The 24,077-nt window shown below is 44.8% G+C and overlaps 1 protein-coding gene across 1 annotated transcript; it reads left to right on the top strand.

Annotated features, from left to right (window-relative positions):
• Window positions 1–3,383: 3,383 nt before the first annotated feature.
• On the top strand, window positions 3,384–14,793 carry CELA1 (chymotrypsin like elastase 1). The gene is made up of 7 exons (XM_032786832.2): window positions 3,384–3,620; window positions 5,181–5,281; window positions 8,408–8,533; window positions 9,707–9,843; window positions 10,942–11,087; window positions 12,482–12,631; window positions 14,624–14,793. The coding sequence occupies exons 1-7, from the start codon at window positions 3,465–3,467 to the stop codon at window positions 14,639–14,641; spliced, it is 834 nt and encodes a 277-aa protein (XP_032642723.2). The 5' UTR covers window positions 3,384–3,464; the 3' UTR covers window positions 14,642–14,793.
• Window positions 14,794–24,077: the final 9,284 nt, after the last annotated feature.

The raw sequence follows: 24,077 nt of genomic DNA, 5'->3' as shown, positions 1-24,077 counted from the left end.
CCCTCCAGCCCCTCCTCTCTGCTCAGCTCCTTTCCCGGGCCAGGAGGTCACCTGATCCCTTTGTCTCCAACACTTTCAGCTGGCACCTTTGCAGAGGAGGGGCCCAGGCCATCAGTTGCTAGGAGGCAGAGTGCCCGGCAGTTAGGGGCACTGGCCCCTTCCTCTGTAGCAATCACACACCCTTATCCCACCACCAAGATACTTAAGAACTGCCTAGGGGACACTGAGGCACCAACACAGTATTCAGAGCAAACATTAGGAACAGTCCCAGTTCGTCACACTCACGTCTTGGACCTAAAGAAACAAATGCCTGTTCTACACACAGATTTTGTACTGATGTAACTGTTTGTCACAACTCTCTACTGTGGACGGAGTTATACCAGTATGAACTTGCCTTATATTGGTATGCTTATTCCCTTTGCTGTATGGGAATAAAGTTATGAGTAAAGGGACTTCTTAAACCGGTATAAATGTGTCCACACTGGTGGGTTGGTACTGCTTAACTATAGTTAAAGCTTTGTACAACTTGGGTGTAGACAAAGCCTGAGAAGACACATGTCTCATGATGGTGGTCATACGGTGGCAGTTTGCTGTAAGTAGCTATAATGCTGGACTTGGGAGTCCTGGGTTGTGTTCCTGGTTCTGCCACTGGCCTGCTGGGTGGCCTGGGGCAAGTTGCTCCACCTCTGTGCCTCAGTTTCCCCACCTGTAATAACAATACTGACCACCTTGGTAAACACTTTGAGATCTACTGATGAGAAGAGCTAGGTATTAATTTATTATTATGGAAGTGCCTAAGACAGTGGTGGGCACTCATGAGTCATGTTGCCTGAGATGCGTACTATACTATAGATCATCAGTACAGGCAGGAAGCTATCCATTTAGAAAGCGTGTTCCAGCCACTACACAGAACCAAATCCAATGGCAGCTACACTGAAGAAACGTTTTGTATCTAAATTCTCTTCCCCCGATCTCTCAGAAGCAGGGTTGACCTCTTCTGTTCTGGGAGGCATTTGCCATGAATTTGAGTGCCTTTAGGAAGGTGTCTCACTGGGATGGCAGATGTCGGTGATCTCCAGAGCTGAAAGTATAAGCCTCTGTAGCTTGGCACAAAAGGGCCTTCTTGTATAGCCGGGGATGCGTAATGTACACTCTCCAGTGGGCTGCTTAAGAACGTGTTGCCAACAGCACGCTTTGTGACCCAATTACAGCTGCTTTCCAATGGCCACAATCACGTGTGTTTATCGCAACAGCTCCCCAAACACAAAGAAAGCTGGAAGTTTTCAGGCTGCAAAACAGCATAGTGGTCATATCAATAGGAAACATGTAAAATGGTTAGCCGGTCACGGTCCATTTGTAACTCACGTAACAGAGCCAAACAAGGCTCCGAGGCCCAGTGTGGTACAAATACAGCTTTCACAAGGCCACTCATAACACGAGTATAATGTGTAATATAGAAAGGACTTTAGTTGGGGTTTGTGTAACTGGGCCAAAGCCTTGTCCGTGTTAGAGATGCAGTCTCAGTTACACGAGTCTGTCAATGCACATAGGTCCAATCCACACTAGAAACTTCAACCATATTGTAAGTGGCTGGGGAACACTTGGGCTGTGAGGGTCTACTCTGCCAGTTTTACGTGCAGATCTGACTATTAAAGGGAAACTAGATTCTAGCGGAGAATACGTGAAGATCTAATATCGTAGAGCAAGGCAGAGAATAAATGTATTGAATCTTGTTAGTCATGTACGCTCTGTGTTGGGGTATGTGGGATAAGAGACAAGAATTCCTATGTGACCCTTGTAGACTTCCTCAACTGATCTTTTGCTTGATCACGTGTATGTCTCCGGTTCTCCAACCCCTGAAGATGCCCCCCCCAGGTCTCCTACTGATAATTTTTCAAAGTATCCTAAGGGAGAAAAACACCCATCATCTACTGGATTTCAATGGCACCGAACTCCCTTCAATCTTCTGAAAATCCCAGCTGCTCCAAATCAGGCAGAGCAAGGGCTTAAAGCTGTGTCTCCCACATCCTAGGTGCATGTCCTGACAACAGGGCTATTGGCTAGTCAAGGAGAAGGCCTTCGTGTTGTTTTCCATGAAAAAGTTCAAAAGGTCTCCTTTTGTCCTGATGCAGAGCAAAAAAACCTTCTTTTTCTGAAAAACTGAATTCTTGCCCTAACCCTGAGCTCCCACAACTCCAGCTGAGGTCAAGAGGAGGCACAGCTATGGAAAAACTGGTTCCAAGTTTGTTGTTCAGGCACCCCCCACCCCCAGCTCACTTGATTCTGCACTTCCAATTTCTCAGAGCACATTCTAGATTTGTAAAACAACCTTTTTTTTTTTTTAAACTCTCCAGAGAGTTTGACGTCTGGCGCCCTCAATGCCAGGTCTCAGCCTTGACCGTCACTGGAACCAAGAATGAAACAGGTGTTTTGTTAGAAAAGGAGTTTTGTTTGTATTTCCAAATCACCTGCACTTCTTCCCATCCCCTCCTTCCCATAGGAATCTATTTAACACCAGCCATAGTATGAGAGAGAAGCCCAGGAAGCATACAGGCAGTGGAGTGACTGAGGTGGTCCCTGCCATTCGCTCATGATGCTGAAACTACTTCTCCTTGCTGTCTTTGTCCTCTGTGGTAAGTGGGGTGGGGGGGTTTTTGTTTGAGGCAGTGATGTCTTGCATTCTGGTGCTAAGAACTTATCAGTTACCATATATACCATATGTGGCAGTAGCAACTAGAGGCTTCAACCAGCCTAGGTACCTGTTTGTGCTTGGCACTGATAGAACATAGATAATAAAAATCCCCACCCCAAAGAGGTAGCTGGAGGGGCACATCCAGAATAGAGATTAGCTGGGGAGAGCCACTGAAATCTAAGCTAGGACTGAAGTCTTCACTGAAATGTGGTTTGCTGTGGCTGGTTTTGCTGCACTGGGCAGTCATCTACATGAGGAAAATCCTCCATTGCCTTGAAAGAGACGATATGTCCATTTTGCATCCAGAAGTTAATCTCTTCCCTAGTCCCTAGGGGCCTCGTGGTTTTCAAAGTTGCTCTGCTCCTAGGGTGACCCGATTTTTCACACTTGCTGTCTGGATGGAGGTGGAGGGTAATAGGAACCTATATAAGAGAGAGACCCCAAAAATCAGGACTGTCCCTATAAAATCGGGACAGCTGGTCACCCTAGCTGCTCCTAACATTTCCCACTGGGGTGCTTCAGACTTTCAGGAGGTCCACACACAATGTGTATGCAGTTCTCCTGGAAAACTGGCCCCCGCTGTGTGTGCTAAGTGAGGTTGAACATCTGCCCCCCTCCACCCCCCATCATTAAAGCTGGGATGCCTGGCACTCGTATCCCTTCATTTCACTTCTCAAACTCTATCTCGGAGGAGTTAGAGAACGTTTCCTGGCTCCGCGAGAAAAGGAGCAAAAGCAAGTCTAGTCACCCATCCTGTGGTGGAAAGAGGGACATGATGGGGTTTGGGGTTCCTCCTGCAAAACACAGAAGCTATTCCAGATGTTGTTCCTTCTTTACTCCTGAAGGACACTGCTTGGAAGAGTTGCTGGAAGACAATGGGCGTGTTGTTGGGGGTAGTAATGCACAGCGCGGTGCATGGCCATCACAGGTGGGTACAATGTCAACTTCTAAGTCCCTTCTCCATCTAACTGTCCTCCCAGGAACAACCCAAGGAGGGTGCGCAGAGATGGAATGGCCTACAGAATACCTGAGTGTGCAGATTAGCCACTCCCAGGAGGAAATAGCAGCTGAATCATGGCTGAAAGCCAAAGGTTTATGGTTTTCCTGCTTGGGAAGCCACGTGGGATTTGCCTTTGCCAATTCTAAAGCCCAAGTTGTGTTGTACAACATGCATAGCAACACCAAAGCTGCCTGTAAGAGAAGCATTTAGTATAACACAGAGGAAGGACTGACTCAAACTGGAATTCCCAACCTGGAGAAATCCAGAGACTGACCCAAACTTCAAGGCTTGGATCCATCTCTCACCTGAGCCTATCATGGGGTGAGAGAGGGGTGTGCGTGTGTCTGGGATGGTGGGCATCTCAAGTGGGCATCTCTATTCTTTGCTGTTACTGCCTTGGCACAAGGCCACATTGCCAGTCCAGCTTTGTGAGAAATGCCTCCATGTGGACCCCAGCCCTGACCAGTTGGCCCTTAGCTTCTTGTTTCATGGAGTTTTTTTGTTTTGTTTTGTTTTTCACTAGGTAATGTGTCTGAAGCCCCAGCCAACAAGCTCCTTCAGCCCCATTATCAATAGGGCACATCCTGCTTAGACGAAGTCCATAAACCGTGGCCCAATGCTTAAACCAGATAACGTGATGTGCCTGGTGCATACAGAAGCAAGACTCTTTCTTCATGCACCTGATGCACGTTCACTTTGGGATGATGAGAGGTGTTGCTTCCTTTGTGAGATATTTCCTCTTTAAAATGCAGCTCTTCTCTTCCACCAGAGAACATAAGAATGGCCATTCTGGGCCTGACCAATGGTCCATCTGACCAGGTATTCTGTCTTCTAACAATGGCCAATGCCAGATGCTTGAAGAAGAATGAACAGAACAGGGCAATTATTGAGTGATCCATCTCCTGTCGTCCAGTCCCACCATCTGGCAGTGAGACTGAGGGAACACAGAGCATGAGGTTGCATCCCTGACCATCTTGGCTTATATCTTCCATGACTTTATCTAATTCTTTTTTTAAATCCAGTTATAGTTTAGCCTTCACAACATCCCCTGGCAATGAGTTCCACAGGTTGACCAGGCGTTGTGTGAAGAAGTGCTTCTTTTGGTTTGTTTTTAAGCCTGCCACCTATTCATTTCATTGGATAACCCCACGTTCTTGTATTTATGTAAAGGGGTAAATAACACACTTTCTCCACACCATTCATGGTTTTATAGACCTCTATCATATTGTCCCTTAGTCATCTCTTGTCTAAGATGAACAGTCCAAAGTCTTTCTATTCTTTCCTCATGTGGAAGCTGTTCCATACCCCTAATCATTTTTGTTACCCTTCTCTGTACTTTTCCATTTCTAATACATCTTTTTTTTTGAGATGGGGCAACCAGAACTGCACATGATATTCAAGATGTGGATGTGTAATGTGCATTTATATAGTGGCATTATGATATTTGCTGTCTTATTATCTCTTTCCCTTTTGTCACCCAAAATCTAGATTTCCCTCCAGTATTACTCTGGTGGACAATGGTATCACACCTGCGGTGGGACGTTGGTGAGGCAGAACTGGGTGATGACTGCAGCTCACTGCGTGGACAGGTAATGGAGATCATGGTCGTTGGTTGGTTTATCTCCCCATTAAAGAGACTTTTTAATCAGATGAGAGATAAGGGTCTAAAGCAGGAGTGGGAACTGGCAATGCACCGGGCAAGGAGGGGAGTTGCTATCTGAAGCCAAGGAGAAGATGCAGTGGGGTGCTTTTAGCAGAGGATGAGTGTTATGCTTATAAGAAGTACACAGGATCTTTTTCAGGGGAAAAGGCAATATGCTGCATTGATTGAAGATACAACAATTACCATATGCAATCAGTCACACCCCACACACACACACACTGTCCCACCGGTTGATGTTATAGTTACCAGTCCAGTGTCTGGATCAATCTAGTGACCAGCTAGGTTGATCATGGGGAGGTAGGAGCCAGGTTCTGTCGGTTGCGACACGATGTTCTGGGGAAGTCTTGGCAGGACGAACCCAAAGTTTCATGGCAAGGCACCTTGTTATATAGTGATTTTTCCTTCATTGGGACCAATGAGTTTTGCACCGTCATGCTATAATCAATTGTTTGACAAGTGCTTGTTTTCTTAAAGGATGAAAATGACAATTTATCTTGTTCTTTTATCAAGTCTCTCAGGGAGTTACCCCATGCTGTCTTGTCCCCATTGATGTGCCTCATCTTTAGAGTCATCAGTCTGCCCTCCTCTGACATTTCAATAGGGGTGTGTTGCAGCCTCCTTGCGTCTGACTCTGGTTCCTCCGTAGACTATCTGGTTCAGCGATAGCCTTCACACTTATCTCTTAACCCACACGTTCCTCGTTCACACACAAAACAGAATTAATTTACACAGAACATTTTGAACAGGAACATTCAGTTGCCATGCAAAAGAAAACAATTATGGCATTCTCTTACTTGTTTTAAAATGCTAAACGTACAACAAAATGGTGACCCTCAAAGATCTGTTACAGCCTTGAAATCAGTTCAGACCCAGAGAAATTCTGGCTGATGCATTTCTACTAATGGAGCATTAGGCCGTTCCTTTCTGCTATTTAAAAAGGGGGGCTGGCAGGATATGGTTAAATCATACATCATTACATGCTACGTTATTATCTCATTATTCTGGATGTCTGTTGTATGCCTGCAGCTTTCTTGGCTGCCCCTCAAGCATCCTTATGGGTGTACGTTGCTTGAGCATGTGTGACGGCCAACACACCGGGGACTGAACCAGAGTTCTCCAGAACTGAAAGCATGAGCTGCTACAGCTTGAGCGAAAGACTCAAGGCTCTGTAGCTAGGGGCTGTGACAACTCCTATCCTGTTGCCATAGGTGGCTGGTGAAAATATTAGGAGGAGGGGGAGGAGCCCGCCCACTTTCACCCCACCACTGCTGCGCCTGTCCCGCAAGGCTGGGCCCGGCTCCCCGCTCTGACCCATAGGCTCTCAATGCTGGAATGGGCTCTGAATTTGTGAGCATCACATGAGACATGTGTTCGCAGGCAGGTGGTGCCCTCTCCTTTCCTGGCCCAGGCGCTGTTGGATGCAGGGTCTCAGGATTCCCCTTCCTTTGGGACTGCCATTCTCCCCCATAATCACCTCAGGATCTCCTCTTTCCCATTCCCAAGGAGCACTGCTCAGGAGCCAGCGATCCCTGCTGGGACTGAGGAATCTAGCTCCACTTGCTGGGAATCATCTAGTGCATAGGCAAGACCCTCCCCCTGCAACACCCTGCCCTGGCGTGGCTGAACAGAGAGATTTGGGCGAGGCGAGGGGGGGGCTAAGCCTCCTCTAACCCTAGCCAGTACCTGTAGCGGGCGCACAGCGTGCTACAAACGCAGTCTCCTGTGTGTAACTCTGCCCATTTCAAGCAGCATCTGAAACTACCATCAATGCAATGTTGGTAGCTCTTAGCACATCAGATCCGAACATGACTTAAGTAGCTCATCCGCCTTCATGGTGGGGCCTCAGTGTGCCAAAACACACACCTCTTCTCTCACGCCCCCACTGCAGGGCAGAATCCAACCACCAAGTGTTTCTAGGGGGTGCTAGCTAGAGCCAGCTGAAAACTGCTAATTATTTTCCCAAGAAATGTATATCGTTCTTTTATTTTCCCTCAGTATTTGTCAGAATTTCCACATTTTTATAGAAAAACCAAAATCATGTTTTTAAAATTGCTTTTCCTAAAACCATTTTCAATGAAAATTCTTGGATTTTCACTGAGGAAACTGGAAAATTTAACGGAAAATAATTCTTCACCTCAAATTTTAGTTTTAGGTGCAAAAAAAAAAAGCTGTCTTTCATCCAAATGGATATTAGGAAAAACTTTGACTCCTAAGGCAAGTGAAGCTTGTGCCCTCCCACTCAGGGCTGAAGCCTGTGGGGCTCAGGCTTCAGCCCGCCTGCCCAGCAAGTTGAATGCTGGCCCTGGTGACCCCATGAAAACGGGGTTGTCTCCCACAGTTTGAGAACTGGTGGACTAGATGACCTCTTAAACTTGACATTTCTGTGATTTTTATGAGATTATGTTTCAATGGAAAAACTTCAGCCAGGACCAAAATTAGGCAGAAAAATGCCCATTGTGCAGCTTATTTCACTAATTGCCCATTACAGGGTTTCTTGAACTTTCCTCTGGAGCAGCTGGTCCTGGCCTCACAGACAGGACTTTGTTACTTTTTATCTTGCATCTAGTTAATAATTCAAGGCCCAGTCCTTAGGCCTATACTCAATCTTCAATGAGTTCCTGGATCTGATCCAGTATGGTGATTCCTACTCAGGGGAAGGATGGACAAGTGGCTAAGGCACTAGTCTACAACTTGGGAGACCAGGGTTTGGTTCTCTGCTCTGCCACAGACTTCTTATGTGACCTTAGGCAAGTCATTTAGCCTCTCCAGGTCTCAGTTCCTCATCTGTAAAATGGAGTCAGTAATACTTTCCTACCCCCTAGAGGTGTTGCAAGGATAAATACATCAAAGATTGTGAAGATCTGATGAGAGAGAGCTATAGATGGGTTAGTTATTAACATTATGTTCAGCACCCTTCCCCTCAGAAGTAGAGAGAGGAGGACTGGCTCACATTCCAGTGGCCTCATGATGCCGTCAGGACTTGCGGGTGACGGAGGATCGATGCCAAGTTGGCACCTTACAACACATCACAGGTTGTTCCTCTTATTCATAGATCCTTGACTTTCCGGGTGGTCGTTGGTGAGTACAACCTGAATCAGAATGATGGCACGGAGCAGAATTTGAATGTGGGAAGCAAGTTCATCCATCCTTCTTGGAATAGCAACAACGTTGCTGCTGGGTAAGGCGCCTCCTTTTTCACACCTGCCGCCTGCATGGCTCAGTTAAGGGATTTCACAGCTAAGGTCACAAAGTCCAAGCTCCTTACATGCAGTTGAAGAAATCAGAATGCACTGCACTTAGAGCACCCTTCCTCCTGAGATGCTCAGTGATATACAGCCTGAGCTGGCAGGCACCCAGTATAGACAGTATTCAAAAATCAGAAGCCAAATGGATATCTTGGAGCAGGGTCCCACTCCATAGTGTTCTTCGCTGGTGCAATAGATAGGTTCAGACCAGGGCCTAAGGAGGTAGAGTTGCACAGGCAGAACAGTGTTTGCAGATGAGGAAAGCAGACTCCAGTTTGGCCAGTGTCTTCATACAACTCCAATGGATATCATGGTAGCACTTGAGCCTGCATATTGTGACCTAAGATGGTCTGTATGGAAAAAGTAAGGATCTTCCGTCAGACTACCCGCTGGGGAGCTGGGCTTCTGATGGTACTGAGTGCTTCTGGGTTGGGCTGGCAATGAGCACAGGTATTTTGCTACCTGATCCAGCATCTGCTTAATAATACAAGGCCCAGTGCTGGGTCCTCATTCAGTTCTCTGTACTGTCCTTCGGTGGGAATGTACCTGAGGAAGGGACTCAGAAGTCAGCCCTTTCTGTGCATTCTTTATGGGACATTAGGGCTCGGTTGTTCAAAAGAGCAAAGAGTTTGGTGCCCAGTTCCAACTGGCTGTCGATCGGGATCAGCAACGTGTCCATGGTGTAAATTTTGAGGTCTATGGCAATTTTTGAAAAAATTTGAACGACATAATCCCACCCCCCAGTATCTGTCATGAAGTACAGTAATTTTGTCAAGTGTTCATGCAACACGGTGGTCCCACTCCCTGCTTTCAATTGATTGGGGCTCCTTTCATAGAATATCAGCGTTGGAAGGGACCTCAGGAGGTCATCTAGACTAACCTGCTGACAGATTTTTACCCCAGTTTCCTAAATGGCCCCCTCAAGGATTGAACTCCATAACCCTGGCTTTAGCAGACCAATGCTCAAACCACTGAGCTATCCCTTACCTCCTTTGAAAGCCCCAGCCTAGGTTTTACCATCAGCAACAGCGGGGTCACTTAAATGCAGCCCATTTTCACCCATTTTTGAAAGGCCATTTGACGCAGTTTCCTTTGTTCCTCTGCAGCTACGACATCGCTCTGCTCCGCCTCTCCCAGAGCGCGTCTCTGAACAGCTATGTGCAGCTGGGCGCTCTGCCCAGTTCAGGCGAGATTCTGCCAAACAACAATCCTTGCTACATCACTGGCTGGGGCTTGACCAGCAGTAAGTGCCGTAATTCAGTAACATTCCAGCCTAGTGATTGAGGGCACAGGCTTGCAGGTGGGTAGGGCTTGGATGTGACTAGCATCCCTGGTTTGCCCCCAAACTTCCTGAAAGTTTGAAAAGACCCCAGACCATTCCATGCCTCAGTTTCCACCTGTATAAAACAGTGGTGACCACTCAGAGCTGTTGCGACCCATGGCTTTGTTAATGGTTTGCAAAGTCCTTCCCACTGAATGTGCTATAGAATGTGCCAAAGTATCACTTGTTACACAAGACCTATGTGAAATTTTGGCCCTATTGGGAGTTTTGCCATTCTACGGGACCAGAATTCCACCCCGGTCTGTAGTTTGGTGCATAAGATCTAAACCCTTTTTGTTCCCCCTCCAGAGGGAGCTTGGCCTCACTTCATTCCTCCTCGATGGTTTTACAAAACAACCTGATATGCAGGACAATGCTGTTCCCGGCTGCAGCAGCTAAGTCAGGACACGCTGTGGAGGAGTGTCAGAGCTGCAGTCAGCTGCCCTTTGGAGATCTGCTCACTCATTCACATGAGCCCTGAGAACACTCTGGGGAAATGTGGGGTCATCCTGCACTCTCACTTTGCTGTGGTACCCAGGACCAGTGCAGCCTTTAGAAACTCCTGTTTTTCCAGAAAATGCATGAGACTAAAGCAAATTTAAGAACTGCTGGGCCTCATTCTGATCTTGACACTGGGTGTCAAACTCTTGAAGTTGCATGTAATTTACACTAATAAAAATGAGCTCAGAATCAGGTCCAGTAAATGACCTATAATTTGGGGATCCTGAGATGTGTCCATAACACCAGACTGACTCCAATCCCTTGCTTTAGAGCTTATTGAAAGCAAATTCCCAGCCAAGTTTTATGGCCATAACTCCATAACAGGGGAGGGATCTGCACAGCAAAGCTCATATATTGGATAAGAAGTCGGCCAACGAGTAAGAAAATATAAAGAGATTCTAGATACCGAAGTTGGTTGCATTTGATCCTGCAGCCCAGAACTCCACCCCAAGTGTCTGGGGGGAAAACGGATCATCGTCCTTGTAAACTAACCCCGGGTCTCTAATGTGTTTTGTGCAGCTAATGGGCAGCTGGCTCAAATCCTGCAGCAAGCTTCACTTCCCGTCGTCTCTTACAGTATCTGCTCCGGTTCCACTTACTGGGGCTCCACGGTCAAGAACACCATGGTGTGTGCCGGAGGTGACGGTGTGCGCTCTGGGTGCCAGGTAACTGCCGTGCGACTGAACCAAGCAAGAGCATCCCAGGGTCTCAGCCGCTCTTGTCACCTCCTTGGAGGGAGGTGCTGTATATAACGGTTACACTTTGGTATTGTTTCTAAATTGTGGTCGAGTGGCACTGGACAGGGAGTCAGGAGACCTGGGCTTTGTTCCTGGCTCTTCTACTTACCTGCTGTGTGATCTCGGGCCAGTCATTTTTCCTCTCTGCGTCACACATTAGTCAATTTCTTGCCAAAGCACTTTCAGATCAGATGAATAACCCTGTAGAAGGGCGCTCTGTCTCCTGGGAGGGAGGTGATGTGTAGGGGTTAAGCTTGGGTATTGTATGTTACTTGGGTTGGTGGGTCGAAGCTGGTGATCATACTCCCTCAATGTTCACTGTCCTCTTTCCAGGTGGTTAGGGCTGGAAAAAAATGACTATCCAAGTGACCCCTCAGTTTTCCATTCTCTTCTCCTGTGCTGACTTCCAGCTCAGCATTCTGTCTTTGAAAGTCAGGCTGCGTTGGGGCTTTGACAGCTGCTGCGTTAGTTTGCAGTAACCCCTTACAAGGCTTCGCACAGCTGCCATGCTGAATGAACTGTAGATATGCCGGCTGCAGTGCTGCTAGTCTGACCATCAACACTCCAGGAACTGAACTGGGGGCCTCCAGAACTAAAAGCAGGAGGAGCTGCTGCAGCATACGCTGAAAAGCCAACATGTGTTACCGGGGGATGTAACAGACTCGTATCCTCTGTGGATCGGGCACAGAGGGAGAGCCCGCACTCACGGGGGGGTTATATAAGTGCTGATAAGAAATGAATTCACCAGACATTCCCCTATATATTGTGGGAAGAGGAGTTGTATGGACCAGTCGATGGCCCAGGAGGATTTGTCATAAGAACAGCCATCCTGGATCAGACCAAGGGTCCATCTTGCCCAGTATCCTGTCTTCTAATGGTGGCCAATGCCAGATGTTTCAGAGGGAATGAACAGATCAGGAAATTGAGTGATCCATTCCTTGTCATCCACTCGCAAGTTCTGGCAGTCAAAGGCTAGGGACACCCAGAGCAATGGGGTTGCATCCCTGACCATCTTGGCTAATAGTCATTAATGGATCTATCCTCCATGAACTTAACTAGTTCTTTTATGAACCCTGTTATAGTTTTGGCCTTCCCAACATCCCCTGGCAATGAGCTCCACAGGTTAGGATGCCTGTATTCTAATACTGGCCATTCTGTCCCGTCGCCTCACTCAGAGATAGTCCTACTTCACCGGGGAAGGGGAGATGTGGAGCATTGAAGGCACTTTGAGGTTGTCTGTTGGAAAGTGCTAAGAAGGGCAAAGCATTGCTGTTTGTTGCAATTTGTGCCAAGTTTTGTTGCCCTTTGGCTTTGCTCTGCAGGGTGATTCTGGGGGCCCTCTGAACTGCCTGGTGAATGGCAGGTACTATGTCCATGGAGTGACCAGCTTTGTTTCTTCCTCGGGCTGTAACGTGTACCGGAAGCCCACGGTGTTCACCCGGGTGTCTGCCTACATTTCCTGGATCAATAACGTAAGTTAGCTTTGCACAGAAGGGAAAGTGCAATGAGGAAACACCCCGCTGCAGACAAAGACCTCTTGCTTGCAATTGTTTTGTTCTAATTATGTCAGCTGTTCTGAGCCAGCTGCAGGACACGTGTCTGTTAAATGTGGCCTCTGCACTCATGCCGAAAAGTGTGGCTAGAAACCATCTCACACATGGTGGCTGCAGCATGGGAGAGGGTGGATAGATGACTTTAACCATGTGTTTTTTCTCAAACCAATCTCTTCTACAAGGCCGAACCAGCCAAAAGCTACATCTCCTAAGGGCATTGCTTAAGGGGATCTATCAGATTGATTGCTATTCAGCATTCTTCCACTTGAGATTCAGTTTGCAGTATTATTATCCCTGCTGAATTGCTATAATTTATGTTCAGGTGTTTCCATCTGGGTGTTGGTTACCAGATCTGATCATTACCTGGCATGAGACTGTAATCTCACTTAGATGCGAAGGGATCCTAACCATGTCTTCTGTCAACTCTCTCCCATGTGATGTTCACCCCTGCTAGCCTTGATGGAAAACAGCAATGAAGGGAGAAAGTTAAGAAGCGGTGGTCTAGACATATTTACACAGAAAGATCATATCTGAGGCTGAAGGATTCTTTAATCTAGCAGACAAAGGCATGACGAAATCCAGTGGCTGGAATACGAAGCTACACAAATTTTAACAGAGAGGGGAACTCACCATTAGAACAGCTCATCAAAGGAAGTAGTGAATTCTTCATTGCATGAAGTGTTCTAAATCAAAAATTGAATGTCTTTGTGTAGAAGAGATGCTGTTTCAACTGCAGTTTGAACTAGGATGCAAGAATCACTGAATGAGGTTCTTTCTGGCCTGGGTTAAGCAGGAGGGTCCGACAAGAATGTGGTTCTCAACCTATTTACCATTGTGGGCCGCATCCAAAACTACCTGTATGGCCCTGAGGATGTCACCTGGACTGCAGCACTGTGCTGAGAACCACTGACATGAGATGATCACAGTGGTCCCTTCTGCCCTTAAAAGTCTATAAATCTGAGGTCGTGCAATGCCAGAGTAATACACTTCATTTTGATTCATAGATTCCAAGGCCAGAAAGGACCATTGTGTTCATCTAGTCTGCCCTCCTGGATAACACAGGCCATAGAACCTCCCCAGAATAATTCCTAGGGCAGATCTATTAGAAAAACATCCCATCTTGGTTTTAAAATTGTCAGTGATGGAGAATCCACCAGGACCCTGGATAAATTGTTCCAATAGCTAATTACCCTCCCTGTCATAAATTTGCACCTTATTTCTAGTCTGAATTTGTCTAGTTTCAACTTCCAGCCATGGGATCTACTTCCAACTGTTGGAGTTAGGAATTTCGCTTCTCTGAACCATGTCTGATTTCTGTAGTATAGTTATGGAATTAAACAGATGATAGTCAAAGGATTATATAATACCAAAAAAGACCATATATAATAGGGGAAGCTAAGCAGGAAGCATCCGGAAGGGAGAAAAGAACTTGGGTGAGATGAAGGCACATTTTTAACAGTGAGGGTGATGCTCCATCTCTTGATGTCTTCAGATCAAGACTGGATGCCTTTCTGGTAAAAGTGCTTTAGCCAAATGCAAGTTGGGCTCAGTGCCAGGGTAACGATGAAATTCTAAAGCCTGTGTTATACAGGAGGTCAGACTAAATGAACTCATGGTCTTTCTGGCCTTAAAGTCTATCAGAAGAGATGGAAAGTTGCAGAGGCAGTGAGATTAATGGCAGCTGTTCCAGCCAATCTGTATCGGTTCCCAGTTCTGCACATAAGTATTTATGTGCTGTAACCTTTTATCAGGAACTGAAGTTTTAGGGTTGGCAATCTGGAGCCTTCCCAGCTTAGAGATTTAATAATGCATCGGCTTCATTCATGCTTCCATTCCTTTGATTGATGCCACTCTGCTGAAAGCTCTTGAGAAACAGTCAGATGTGGTTGATTATTTTTTTCCTCCTTTCAGATAATTAACTCCAACTGAACAGGCTGAGAGGATGGAACCAATGTCAGAGAAGAACCTCTTTCCCTAATCGGAATACACTCACACGCTGTCCGTCTTCATCTTCTCTATTATCCCATTTGATCTGCAGGGTTATACCTGTAACTCTAATGCCAATAAAACTGTTAAAATTACTCTCTTCTCTGTTCAGTAGTGAAAAAACCACATACAAAATCCTTTTCTTCTCCAGTCTAAGCAGATCTGAGATGACAGAATCAGGACCCAAGGATCTTTTATACAATTTCATGTCTTTTGACAAGTTGGAATTCCTCGGGGAACAAATATAATTAGGATGACTTTGAGGGATGTCCATTACTGGTACTTAGCTATACAAATTACCATAAGGCCATTTGCTTGTTCCTCCGCCATTCACAGTACATTTCAAAGAGAGATGAATACTGAGATGTCCCATGCTTACAATTCATTTACATGATAGGATGTTCTTTTGACCTCTGAATGATCAGAATACAGCATAGACAGGGACTATTGATTACATTGTCTACCCTACTCAGACATATATAAATACACAAAAACACAAACATTATCTCCCCACCCGTCTTCTGTGGGTTACTTATTTTGCAGAATGTTTAACCCTTTCTAGCCAAGCATCATACCCCCAACGTGAGACTGGTGTGGAAGGGTGAAATTAGAGGTCTTGAATACACCTTAAGGACCTTCCAACCTTGATATGAGCTGTGTTTACGTTAACAACAAGCAGTCTGGTGGCACCTTAAAGACTAACAGATTTATTTGGGCATAAGCTTTCGTGGGTAAAAACCCCACTTCTTCAGATGCATGGAGTGAAAGTTACAGATGCAGGGCTACCCCCTGATACTTTGAAAGAGCACTTACTCTGGCATTCAGCTGTTGTACTTCAGTTCCCATTTGTGCACACCAGTTCAAGCTTGTAGTGGTTTTTCTGCTGTGTACAGTTTCAAGATTAGATACAAGCACTAACTGAGAAATATCAGTATCACCAGGCCTTTTAACGTAGTGCGTGTTGTCATGTAATGAAACAATATAACCATGAAGGCTTTTACACCATAATGAGTTCTTATGCATCACCCGCAACATGTTCAAGGGTTTTTCCAAAAAAACCCTGCATGTTGTACATTTTTGCAAGTTCTTGGTATCAGCAACAAGTTGGTTACAATCCTTAGCAATAACTTCAGTTTTATCACAAGTGTGCATTTACAGTTTTTTGTCATGCCAAGCCTTTGGTTTAGACAAATCATTCTTTAGGTCAGCTTGTTCACTATTCCTTTTGAATCTTTGTAGCTTTTTCTTGACCTCAGGGTCTTCCTTAACGTAGGAAGTGGTTAAAATTGAAAGCCTTGGGGTTTTGGTATTTTAGGGTTAACCTCTGGCTTTTATTTGCAAGGTTTGATCCTTCCCTTCCTCCCTATCCAGTAGGGTCAAAATCTGAACTTTTTTGCTGAACGGAATCCATTGGCCAGCTGGGTGTGTCCTTTTTGCTAACAAGTACAGGCAAGTCTGTTTCCCCCAAGTCAGTCAGGTAATTTGCATCAACACAGACACTAGCTTATTTACTAGTTTTCAGATCCTCAAGCGTTACCAATTCCAAGGCTGGACTCTGCCTTAAAGAGATTCCATCCATTTTCACTAGCATGTTAGACTCCAGGTTCTTTTGTCCTTCCCTAACCAACCTCTTCCTCTACATGGAATCAGATGTCAAGTCCACTAAGCGACTACAAGTCATATCCAAAATATCAAGAGATGAGTTTTCCTGCTCTCCCCTGCATCCTTGTAACCAGTAACCCAATCTTTCCTCAGTACCTGAGTCACAGACTGCTTCCTTAAAGAATCAACATGGAGACATTTGTGTTCTGACAATATTGTCTCCCCAACAAGCTGGTTAAGCTTTTAGGGCTGTTTAAATTCTCTAACCATTTTTATTTCATTTGAAACCTTTTCAAAGCTATCCATACTGGGTCATTCTAAAGCAAAGTCAGTGGATCTATACAGGCCCTCTCAGAGGTCCAGAGAGGCCCGGGCCACTTCCAGCTTTTGAGGTCCCCTAGCCATAATTAAAATAAAAAATGACGACACATGAAAACAAAATAAGGCACCAAAAAATGAGTGAGACATCATTTGAATTCTCTTATTTAACAAATGTTTTTCTAGCCTTTTTCTGTGCAAATGCACTAATTATTGAGGAAAAATCTAGCTCTCATAGAATCATGGACTATCAGGGTTGGAAGGGACCTCAGGAGGTCATCTAGTCCAACCCCCTGCTCAAAGCAGGACCAATATCCAGACAGATTTTTTGCCTTAGATCCCTAAATGGCCCCCTCAAGGATTGAACTCACAACCCTGGGCTTAGCAGGCCGATGCTCAAAACCACTATCCCCCCCGTGTGCAATATCACAGTGGATATTAAGCACAGTGAGCCCATTAAAACGCTCTTGTCCCATAGTTGAATGATGATAGTTCTTTACCTGCTTCAACACGTTAAAGGTGCGTTCACCTGAAGCCACTGAGGCAGACAAACTGGCAAAAATATGTAATGCAATTGTGGTATTAGGAAACACCCCAGAGAGTCCTAGTCTGAGAGTTCTTGAAGCAATTCCTTTGGCTTGCAATGCAATGTTAAGTTCATGGAATATATTTGTTTGAGAAAGACGACCTCGTCACTGAGATCTTTTGAGATTTCTTTGTTCTACTGTTGCTGAAATTGTTCAGCTGCAGAAAATAGATCTTCGTTACTCAATCTGTTGCATTGCCAAAGAAACCCAAAAAGAGTACAAATTAGTTGGTGACTCAAACTGACATGTAAGACCTGATTGAATAGAGTCAATGATGACAAGGAAGACATTGACCCTATAAAGCTGCTCGGCATTGGATTCAGTAGGTAAGGCGACTGGTGGAAAACTCAGATGAAATGCCAATATTCTGTGCTACTAATTTGGACTCAGTCAGGATCGCATCCCGTTGTTCATGAATTGTTGAATGTTGTTAAGACTTTCAGTGTTATCCCTCTCAACATCAAGTATAGCATTCCCTGCCTCAATTACCAGATTAGTTTGATGGATCATTGTAAGTAGCTTCATCCACAAAGAAGACATCAGAATGCATTCAAATTTGGACATGTGCTTCTGAATAGACTGAAGTTCAGTTCGAGCCTCTGCAGTGAGATTGCGAGATTCACGCTCATTTAAAGTCTTTCTCACTGAATTCAAATGCTGCACAACAGGCTGAACACCATCCATCCATGCAGACCATCTAGTATTGGACATCCCGATGAGTGAAACAGGAAGATCTTGCTTCAGAATTTCCCACCTTTCTGGACTGCTACTGAAGAGATTGTATGTTCGCTGAACAGTTCCAAAGTAAGTAATTGCCTCTTTGCATGATTCAGCACAGTCAACACCTACAAGGTTTAGTGTGTGGTTTTCACAGCTGGAGAAAATACAGTTTGAATTATGCGCAAGCAGAACTGTTTGTACATCTTTGTATTTCCCAGCCAGATTAGATCCACTATCATAGGCTTGACCAATGCAGACTTGAAAATCTAACACAACCTTCTAGAATTGCTAGTACCCGAGCAGCAATTTCTTTTCCATTTTTTTCTCGTGAGGTTTATTTTGTTTGATAATTTTTCTTCAGTTGAAAATTTTGTCTACAATCTTAACATATCAAATAACCATAGTAGTCTGTTCCTTGAAAACAATCTGGAGTGACATCAGCAATGACTGAAAAATACTTGGCATTGCAAATCTCAAGAATTGTTTCAGAGTAGCAGCCGTGTTAGTCTGTATCCGCAAAAAGAACAGGAGTACTTGTGGCACCTTAGAGACTAACAAATTTATTTGAGCATAAGCTTTCGTGGGCTAAGTCTCTAAGGTGCCACAAGTACTCTTGTTCTTTTTTCAAGAATTATTGTTTGCACGAATGACCCATATAGCTCAATAAATTCATTTTGTATTTGTGTGGAGAGAGACTGGACTTGCACGCACTTTTGACACTTGCAATTCTCAAACACGTTTAACATGATCTGAGAAAAGTAGGTCATATTTGCTGAGGAGCTCAACTGTGCCTAGAAAGTTTCAATTTGGACAATCACCAATACATTGACTGGAACCAAAGAGAGCCAATCTCCGCTCAGAAAGAAAAAGGATGACATTCAGGATGTGCTCAAGAAGTTTTTTCCAGTTATTAGTTTCCGTAGAGAGTTCAGTCGAGTAAATTGTCACTTGAACTTTCAGCTGATGCTGCCCTACTGACTGACCGTTTTCTTTGTGGGACGTTGAGCTCTCATGTGATAGTATTTGGTCTTTCAACTTCCCTCCAACCTCTGTTGATGCTCCATCCTGATTGATCAGAGAGAACTGATGCATTTGCAGCACTTTTGTTCAAAATGAAGCAGAGTGCACAGTACAGAGATTTTCTCCATACTCCAGCATAACCAGTCTCTTTTGTGTGTCTCACCATTTGGAAGAGTTTTTTCATCAGCAGACGAGTAGGGAAAGCAGGATTATCAGCATCTCGTGGAATGTTACTTGGAATTTCTAAACACCTAATTTGAAGAAAAGATGGCATTTGGGCAGCAGTGCTCTTGCCAATAATTCCGATGTCTGTCATAGTCAAACCTGTAGTATTCATGAATTGCTCTTGCTACATCTTCCTGTTGCTGTTGAGTTTCTTGACCATAAACAGGATCTTCTGCTGCATCTGTTACTGTTGGCACATCTCCTCCTTGACTACTGTCCTCATGTTCAGGTATTGGCATTGAAATATCACCTGTTTCAGTTGCAGGGGTTTTATTATCTGTAGCATTGTTTGTTGGGTAAGGTGTTTTCTCCAGTGGTTTGAGAAATGAAGTTATTGGCTTTGAGTTCTTAGCTGCTCTTCTTCACTCAGTTGTTTTCGCCATCTCTTGCTTGCACCACTTTCAAATCACCTCTTCGTAGTGATCTATCTGGTCAATATATAACCTATTCACGCCTGAAATAGTCTACTATAAATAAGTAGCTTATCTACACTTGAAATCTTCTACTGTAAACATGTACACAAATGCTGAAAATTCTTAAAACGAAGGAATACTAATTAAGAACACAATGAAACAGTCAGGTTATTATCCTTATCACTAAATCAAAACTCAAGCATACAAGATGTAATATAACAGGCTGAGATGAAGACAAAGGGATGACACATATTTAGTAAACACAGGCACGGATACAGACAGAGGGATAATGTCCAAAAATTTCAAACGCGTCCTCACGATACTCACTGTACAAGATTGTCCTCACAAATTTTCAGCTTGAATTTGGGCCTATAGACTACAAAAGCCTATGATGATGGCCAAGCTACCAAGCTAGGGCTCAGCCAACCAACCAGTCACCTCTTTAAGCTACCATATGAAGATAACAATGAAGAATTCTCACATATAAAATAATTCCTTAGTCAACTAGACGTAAAACTATAAAGACACTAAAATGTAACAATTCTCTACCTTTCAACACTCACTTGATCCAGCACGAGGCACTAGTAGTGGTTTGTTTCTATAATCAGCGGATCTGAGAGGACACGCTCATCATCGTCTAATCTTGTGCCATCAGAACAAATATATTTTTATTATTAATTATGAACATGAATTCTTTAATATGACAATCTATGTCGGTTAACAAAAAAATTGTCTTCTATCAAATCACATCTCTTGTTTGCTTATATTTTTCAGCTCTAAGCTGAGAGAATGTGTCACATTTTGGTCTGATAGGGATGCACATAAAAACAAATTTCAAAACTTATCAAATGCCAAAAAATTAACAAGTGTCTAAATTTGAGGCCCCCTTTGAGCTTGAGGCCCAGGCCAAATGGCCCTCCTGGCCCCCCCCCCACCGATTGGCCCTGGATCTATACACCTCAGAAAGCTCTGGCAGTTAGGACCTGGAACAAGTCTCCCAAACAAACTGTTGTTTTCTCTATACAGCGATTCACCCTGAGTTAACTCAATCGAATCATTTCTACACCCATCAGCGGCAGCAAACTGCTTGCAAAAACTATCCCTGAAGATTTTCCTCTTCAGGAATCTTTCTAAGCAACAACTCATTTTTCACAGAAATTCTGCACTTACCCTTTTCATCTAGGGCCAGAGATGAAAGTAAACCTGCACAGGCCGGTACAGCGTACCAGCAAGAGCCAATACACCGTGCCAGACCAGACCAGCTTCCCCAGGCTGGCGATTTAAAGGGCTCAGGGCTCCTTGCAGTGACTGGAGCCCCAGACCCTTTAAATCGCCTCTCGAGCCCCACTGCCGGAGCCCTGGGGTAGCAGCAGCAGGTCTCCGGTGGTGATTTAAAGGACCCGGGGCTCTGCTGTGGTAGTGGTGGCTGGAGCCCTGGGCCCTTTAAACCGCCCCAGAGCTCCCAGCTGCCTCTCCAGTTGGTTGCTCCGGGGGTGATTTAAAGGCCCCGGGGCTTTCAGCTGGAGCCCCTGGGCCTTTAAATCTTGATTTAAAGGGCATGGGTATTTAAAGGCCCCTCCTCATCTCCACACATGCCTGCTCAGGACTCCAGCGTACGGGTAAGTCCTTTAAGTTACTTTCACCTCTGCCTAGGGCTTGCTCTAAAGGAATATTTTGCTGAGCAACAGACTTTTTCTGCATTTCACTTAAATCCAGAATCACCTCTGACCCATCAGGAGGATTTTCACAAAACCCCCTTTCAGGTAAACAGCTAGATTTCATAATCAAAAGATTAGAAGTATTCTCTTCCTTGTTACAAGTTTCCACACTGTCAGTGGGTAACATAGTCAAATCACCTTCATGCTTTTCTTGTGCCCTGGCTGTGATATCACCCTGATCAGACATGCTTCTCATATCTTTACCCAGAAACACACTAGCAACAGGCAAAATAGAAACACCAGAGTCGCTTGGTCTGTGGGAGCTATTTATGACACCAGCTGGATGCAACCTAGTTGCAATGTCATCATCCCTAGCAAGCACAAATTCGGGACCACTTCCTTCTTGGGCTTTAGTGGTATCCAGAATCAGCCTTGGGTTAAATGATAAATTTTCAACCATCATAGGCTGACAGACTTTTTCTGTCTGCTCTACAAACAGAAAAGAGCTGGAGAAATATTTCCCTTTGTCACGGAGTGTGGGGGAGTCAGGGCCCTGCACACCCCCCTACACTTCCTGTGATTCACCGTGACTCTCAACCAGCCAGTAAAACAGAAGGTTTGTTAGACGACAGGAACACAGTCCCAAGCAGGGCTTGTAGGTACAACCAGGACCCCTCAGCCAGGTCCCTCTGGGGGGCAAGGATCTTAGACCCCAGACTTGGGGTTCCCTGCCTCTTCCCAGCCAGCCCAAAACAGAAACCAAAAACCTCTCCAGCCGGCTCTCTCCCTCTCCTTCTCTCCCCCTCTCCCTTTGTCCAGTTTCCCAGACAAAGGTGACTCACCCCACCCCCCTTCCTGGCTCAGGTTACAGGCTCAGGTACCGTCCCTCACCTAAAGTCATCCCCTGCTCTCCTATCTCCCATGCAGACAGTCTCAGTAAAACTAAATGACATTCCCGGGGCAATCCACCCTGCTCCCTACTGCGTCACACCCTTTAACGGACAAATAGCTTGGAATATCCTTTCCTTTGCCCCAGCACACATGGCTATTCACGGACAATTGCTTGGAGACTGAGGTAGCTTCCTTAATAGGCAAGTCATTACCCCTAACAGACGCAGGAACATTTCCTTGTCACAGTTCTCCACACTGCTAACAGGTAGGGTATAGGGATACTCATGTTCCACTAACCTTGCCAACAATCCATAACTTACCAAGACTGTACCCTTTCCTTCCTCAGTTAGGGCTTTAACCTGGTCACCAATTTTAATTTGCTCTGGAGAAATATTTTCCTGAGCCTTATCTAATGCCAGATTCACTTCTGAGATACCACACAGATACTCCACAATTTCTTCCACATATGCACTGCTTCTTTGCACAGATAAACAGCCATCTTCCTCAGAAAAACATCTGGAGAAACCCTTCATAGGCAAATCCTTGCCCCTAATAGACACAGGTTCAGGATTATTTCTCTCCTGTGACTCGTTTAAGTTAATCTAACTGAACAAAGCTTTATCATCCCCAATCAAAAGATCCTTAAGCAATAACTTCCTTTCGCCAGCTATAATGTTTAACACCATTCCATTCAAGATGAATTCTAGCTAAAGGCACACTTACAGTAAACTCACAGAGGATTACAATACTCACACTCTTATCTGGTAAATAATCTTCGTCTTTGACAAAATCTGTTTTAACAAGAGTGATGCTGGAAGCTGTAATTTGCCCTAAACAGCTTTTACCGTTGACTTTTACATTCTCTGCGCAAGTTATGGGGTTACCTTCACCGGAGCTCACAGTAAAAGCATTTACATAAAAGGTGGCAGTGTTGGGATAAATTTGGTAACACGCAGACAACTGCTTAGAGTCCAACAACATACCAACATTCTTACACACTGGATAGATTCTATCCCCATCTTTGCTGCTGAGAGGAGCTGGCTTTCCAGTATGATACAGTTCCTGTTGTTCCTTTATTCTCTTGAGTTGGAGCTTAAGTCTGTCCACTTTTGCCTTAGCTTCTAGTTCCTGCAATTGAATATTTGCCATTTTTTGTTCATGTTAAAATGCTGGTGTTCTCTTTCAATGGCTTCTCCTTCCATATCAGCAGTTTTTTGCTTTTGTTCAAGTTCTAGCTGCTAGTTTCTCACCGCAAGCATTTTCGCTGGGTCTGCTTCCTTGTCACCAACAATTAACAGATTTTTCAGTTCCTGCTCTGGAGTCTTTTTCTCAAAAGACAACCCCCTCTGTGAGCACAATTCTTCCCGGCTTTTTCTGTCAAGATCTTGATCATGGGTCACTCACTGTAACTAATTTTTAACCCTTAAACTTTCCAATATCAAAATAAAATTTTGACAAGCGTGTGGTTCTGATCTGAAAACCCTTAACCTGTGATAATGTGCATCCAAGCACGACTATGCTACTGTGACCCAGGTCCTAGTGGGGATCCAGCTGTGGTCACTCAATTAGGGTGAACTGCAAAGAATGGGACAGCCAAATTCCATAAAGCTGGTGGATATTCCAATACTTAGATTTACCAAGCCAGAATAAAAGAGCTTCTTTATTACCTTACTGGTTACTCAAAAGTCTACACAACACAGTTCCCTTAAAGTGATCCAGCTTCAAGCCTCCATCCAGGTACCCACATCAGATATGATGAACATTTCTGTAAATCTTATTTCATCATGTAAAACAAAAGGTTCTACCAGTCCCAAAGGATCGGACACATCCCAGGATAATGAATGTTTCAGATCTTACCCAAATACACGCCACAGCCAATTACTATGAACTAAACTAAAATATGTTTAAAAAACCAAAGAGCGAGACTATGGTTAAAAGATCAATA

The sequence above is a fragment of the Chelonoidis abingdonii genome, chromosome 26 (assembly GCF_003597395.2).
Source record: "Chelonoidis abingdonii isolate Lonesome George chromosome 26, CheloAbing_2.0, whole genome shotgun sequence".
Classification (NCBI taxonomy): domain Eukaryota; kingdom Metazoa; phylum Chordata; order Testudines; family Testudinidae; genus Chelonoidis; species Chelonoidis abingdonii.
The sequence above is the reverse complement of the archived record's forward strand: the minus strand, read 5'-3'. Positions and strand labels throughout refer to the sequence as shown.